This window comes from Limulus polyphemus, unplaced genomic scaffold (assembly GCF_000517525.1).
Source record: "Limulus polyphemus unplaced genomic scaffold, Limulus_polyphemus-2.1.2 Scaffold8298, whole genome shotgun sequence".
Classification (NCBI taxonomy): Eukaryota; Metazoa; Arthropoda; class Merostomata; order Xiphosura; family Limulidae; genus Limulus; species Limulus polyphemus.
In genome coordinates, this window is record NW_013673908.1 from 11,360 (window position 1) to 16,747 (window position 5,388).

Consider the following 5,388-nt stretch of genomic DNA (forward strand, 5'->3'; position numbering starts at 1 on the left):
ACTTGATATGACAAGTGCTAGAAAGGTTAGGACTTGATATGACAAGTGCTAGAAAGGTTAGGACTTGATATGACAAGTGTTAGAAAGGTTAGGACTTGATATGATGAGTGCTAGAAAGGTTAGGACTTGACTTGGCATGTGCTAGAAAGGTTAGGACTTGACTTAGCAGTGCTAGAAAGGTTAGGACTTGATATGACAAGTGTTAGAAAGGTTAGGACTTGACATGGCATGTGGTAGAAAGATTCTACACAAAGCTGACACTACATGTGGATGTGAATTTTTCTCTTACCTTTAAAGATGGGAACTGGGATTCTGTGTTTCTTTGTAAGAATACCAAACAAGTCTTCTTTAACTGGAGTGTTAAGTGGAGCCTAAAACAGAAGGAAAAATATACACAATAAAAACCTTTAACAACCAAAATCAACTTGTTCATATTTTAATATCACTAAAGTTTAGAGCCACAAGTGCAAGCTTATTGAAGTAGTCGAACAACAAGTACATTCAAATGACCATCTTTCTCCAGCATGAAAAAATATTTCTCAAAATTCCTTAAAAAAAAAATTAATTCAAGTTAACTATTGTATTCTTGAAAAAACTGAAAATTAATTACAATATTTGTAAGAAACTAATATTTCTTATTACAGTTATTGAGAGAAAAATCTATAGACTTAACTAGTTAAACTCGTATATCTATTATCTTTTGTATTTAATATAATTTAGGGCAATGAAGTTAGATATTCTACTTAAAATTAATCACATGTGTAAAAGCCAAGTGCACATTGATAAATCAAAATCCATGTGTTTATATTAGTTGCCCATGCTTTACAACATTGCATCTTTAACCGACAAAACTTACGAGATAAATTTCACATCTGGAGTACTTCAAAACGATATTTATTTCATGTAGAATGTATGTGTGCAATTAATTATAATGTATCACATGTAGTGTTGTTAGCTGTCTCCACGGTGAACCTATAGTCATATATAATTTCAAGAATATGTAGCACTGATGCTAATAATTTATTTTTCTAAACTCTTCAGCAAAAAAGCTGTTTAAAATGCTAGAGGAAAATCTAGTCCACCACTATAAGAAGCCTAATCTTGTTTTGTTCTTGTCCATGAAATTCCAAAAACCAAACAAACACAATTAAAGAATGACAAACTAGTGAATGAATGAGTGGTTGTATTTTGAAAACATCAGTTCTTAAGTATAAAGCACAGAAATAAATTTTAATTTTACAACTCATTTGATCCTATGTAGGCTCAAAGAACTTGGTTACCAAGTGCTTGTTTTTTACCATGGTAAAAAATTAACCTTTGGTGTTTTGTATGTGTCAGAACTGACCTCTTCTTTTAGAAAAGGCTGACATGATTATTTTATCCCGGTCTCAGTTTTTTTTCTGTTGTAAATAGTTGTTAAAATAACTTATGCAGTTAAAAGAGTTTACATTGATATTTAAGTCTTAAGTAACCCAAGAATTTATCCTTTGTTTTGTAGGTGGTCACACTTTGTCAGGAACATGCCTCGAGCCTCGTGCTCTCAACGAGTTGATTCCAGACTGGAAAGAAAAGGGAGTAAGTTTGTTTGTTTGTTTTAATACAGGATTAATTTTGGTGTTATTACAAAATACATATCTACGAATAATAACGTTTCACGTTCAACACGTGCATGTATTCCACTTGAGAGTTTATCTGTTATTCTGATGCTGATTTTAGTGTACGTCATACTTTATATAGTAAACCAATAGTTTTAGTGGTTCAGAGAATTCCATTCTTTAGCAGTAGTAACCCCGCAAAGCTACACGAGAGCTATCTGCACTGGCCGTTCCTAATTTACAGGTTATAAACTAACGGGAATGCAACTAGTCAACACCACCAGCTCTTCGGCTATTCAGGAACCAGAGGATTAACTATCACACTATAATGCCCCCATGGCTGAAATGGCTTGTTCAGCGACAGGGTTCAAACTTGTGACCCACAGACTGAAAGTGCCCTAACTACCAGGCCATGCCAGACATATCTACTTGTAACTAAGATCTGAATCTGGAATGTAATACAAAGTTTGCACAGTTGAACATGCTGGTTGTAGTTGTGCCATCTAGTGAATGAGTTTGTTAGTTTAAAGGTGTTTACTGAATATCATATTATTATATAAACCAGTTCAACAAGTGGCAAACACACACAAAGTGATTTTGTTTGTTTGTACTTAAGCTACTCAATGAGCTATCAAAACCTGGTTTTTTTAACATTATAAGACTTAACACCGAGCCTCTGGGGGCAACACACAAGTGCAAAAATGAGGTAATTTGTACTTAAAATGGTGAAACTTACCAATTTCAGCAGCTTTTTCAACAAGGCATACACGTAGCTCTTTACTATATTCATTAGCAAGTTGTTTTAGTCTAATAGCAGCTGACATTCCTGCAGGACCTCCTCCAACAACGAGTACATCTGTTTCATCAACATATCGTTCCATATCTATGCCTGTGAAGATGAAATTCTTTATGACATGACACTGGAATATGAATAATTTAAATTTATGTTGCCAAAAACTCTGTGATATGTTTGAAGCATGGTTTCATACTGCAGTCCAATAATACTAAGAAACACAATGACATAAAATATTCAAAATAAAAACTGTGGTAGAAGGACGATTTGAATAAATGACAAAACGAAATCTTTAACATTCAAAATGTACATGTGTACTGGCATGAGGTTATTAGCAAGTTGTCTTTCTTACAGGTGTGCCTGAAGAAGGGGAATCCTGTTTAAAATGGTGTGACTGAAGAAGTGGAGACCTGTTTAAAATGGTGTGACTGAAGAAGGGGAGTCCTGTTTAAAATGGTGTGACTGAAGAAGGAGTCCTGTTTAAAATGGTGTGCCTGAAGAAGGGGAGTCCTGTTTAAAATGGTGTGACTGAAGAAGGGGAGTCCTGTTTAAAATGGTGCAACTGAAGAAGGGGAGTCCTGTTTAAAATGGTGCACCTGAAGAAGGGGAGTCCTGTTTAAAATGGTGCAACTGAAGAAGGGGAGTCCTGTTTAAAATGGTGCAACTGAAGAAGGGGAGTCCTGTTTAAAATGGTACAACTGAAGAAGGGGAGTCCTGTTTAAAATGGTGCACCATTAAAATACTTTCTGCAGCAATAATGATACTTGACTGTTTGTTTCAGTTGTAGTCGTTACTGAAAGTACAAGTTTGAGTTACACTTTGATGTTCTTGGTGTTACATTTGCAGATTGACAAAGTAACAGTGATGTGGTCATATTTTATTGTAAATATCCTGATTAACTTAGACTATTTACCATTTATTTACCCAATTATTTATATATGGTATCATTTAAGAAAAAGTTAAATAGTTTTTGAAATACTTAATTTTTTAACTGTGTAAAAACAGACATAATGCATATGAATTGGAACACATATCTTCAATTACACTAGTGAAACACTTAATGTAATTATAACAGGAAATGAGCCGAAACAAGGTTAGTTAAGCTTTCAGTTTCCATACGTGTACATACATTCTTCAATACATTACTCATGTTTAAGGTATAAAGGTTTCAGACTCATCAAGATTATTGCAGGTTTAAATAAACATGTCAACTAATCATAGATAAGCTTTATCAACCATAAATCAGTATTTGAGTCTTCACAACAAAATAACTTTTCAAGGTAGTTAATGAACTTTGATTTCATGAAAAGACTAGGACGTATGATTAGGCTTATCTTTGAATTACTGACCCAAATAACGTGTATGACGTTCATTCAATGCATGTAAATGATTGCCAACAGAAAGTAGGTATTTCATAGCTTGATAATTCTTTTATAATACATCTGATTTCAAGATTTTTCACTAACAATATACTGCTGTACAATGTGAGTCTGTGGTATAAATATGAGCTACAACTCTACACAGATGTTACTGAGCTACAACTCTACACAGGTGTTACTGAGCTACAACTCTACACAGGTGTTACTGAGCTACAACTCTACACAGGTGTTACTGAGCTGTAACTCTAGATAGTTTTTACTGAGCTATAACTCTATAAAGATTATACTGAACTATAACTACACACAGACTTTACTGAGCTATAACTCTACATAGACTTTATGAGCTAAAACTCTACATAGATTTTATGGAGCTAAAACTCTACATAGATTTTATGGAGCTAAAACTCTACATAGATTTTATGGAGCTAAAACTCTACATAGATTTTATGGAGCTATAACTCTACATAGATTTTATGGAGCTATAACTCTACATAGATTTTATGGAGCTATAACTCTACATAGATTTTATGGAGCTAAAACTCTACATATAACTCCACATTTTCTTACAGAGCTATAAATAATTCCACCAAGTTTTATTGAGCTTTAACTCTTACACAGTTTTTATTGAGTTATAACTCTTACAGTTTTTACTGACCTAATAACTCTTGGATAGAATTTACCGATATATCCTATCTTTTATTATTAAAAAGCAATATTAGTTTATGATTACTTTTTATCTATATTATCATTTACATCAAACTCAAACTCTATCTAAATTAAAAGATTTATTTCTGAGGCTTAACAAACAATGAAAAATAAGTTATATTTAAGAACACAAGACTACGTGACAAAAAGCCACACGAATTTACTGAAAAGAGAAATTGACCCAATCAAAACAATGCTTCTCTCAATGAACATTGTTTATTGATGTCGGTTGTCTAAATAATTTATATTTCATCTTCACCACAGATGAATATGAATATATATCTCTTTAAAGTAGTAATAATTAAAGAACTAAGAACATCAGCTCAGATTTCTTTAATTTCTTTAACGCAGTAATTTCCTGATGGGGAAAAATTAATGCTTGCAAATTTAACAATATTATAGAACAGTATGTTTGTTTATCATGCATTTAAAAAACTCAATTTTATATAAAAAATTTTGGTGTTTTAATTTTTTATATAAATTATGAAAAGTATTCTTTCTTCTGTTTTCCACTAATCAAGTTCCTTCTATAGACTTGGTAATTAGTTTCATATATGGTCATTCCTTTTATAGACTTGGTAATTAGTTTCATATACAATCATTCCTTTTATAGACTTGGTAATTAGTTTCATATACAATCATTCCTTTTATAGACTTGGTAATTAGTTTCATATATGGTCATTCCTTTTATAGACTTGGTAATTAGTTTCATATACAATCATTCCTTTTATAGACTTGGTAATTAGTTTCATATACAATCATTCCTTTTATAGACTTGGTAATTAGTTTCATATACAGTCATTCCTTTTATAGACTTGGTAATTAGTTTCATATACAATCATTCCTTTTATAGACTTGGTAATTAGTTTCATACACAATCAATCCTTTTATAGACTTGGTAATTAGTTTATAATAT

At 32.1% G+C, this 5,388-nt stretch overlaps 1 protein-coding gene across 1 annotated transcript in view; it reads right to left on the minus strand.

Moving 5' to 3' along the window:
- The window catches only part of LOC106475255 (electron transfer flavoprotein-ubiquinone oxidoreductase, mitochondrial-like), a gene marked incomplete at its 3' end in the record, with an annotated part of 22,786 nt that overhangs the window by 11,084 nt on the left and 6,314 nt on the right, over positions 1 to 5,388 (minus strand). Inside the window, exons 3-4 of the mRNA XM_022379414.1 lie at positions 2,261 to 2,484; positions 290 to 371 (exon numbers count right to left, since the gene is read on the minus strand). Of these exons, the coding sequence (XP_022235122.1) occupies positions 290 to 371; positions 2,261 to 2,484 (306 nt within the window). The remainder of the gene's footprint in view (positions 1 to 289; positions 372 to 2,260; positions 2,485 to 5,388) is intronic.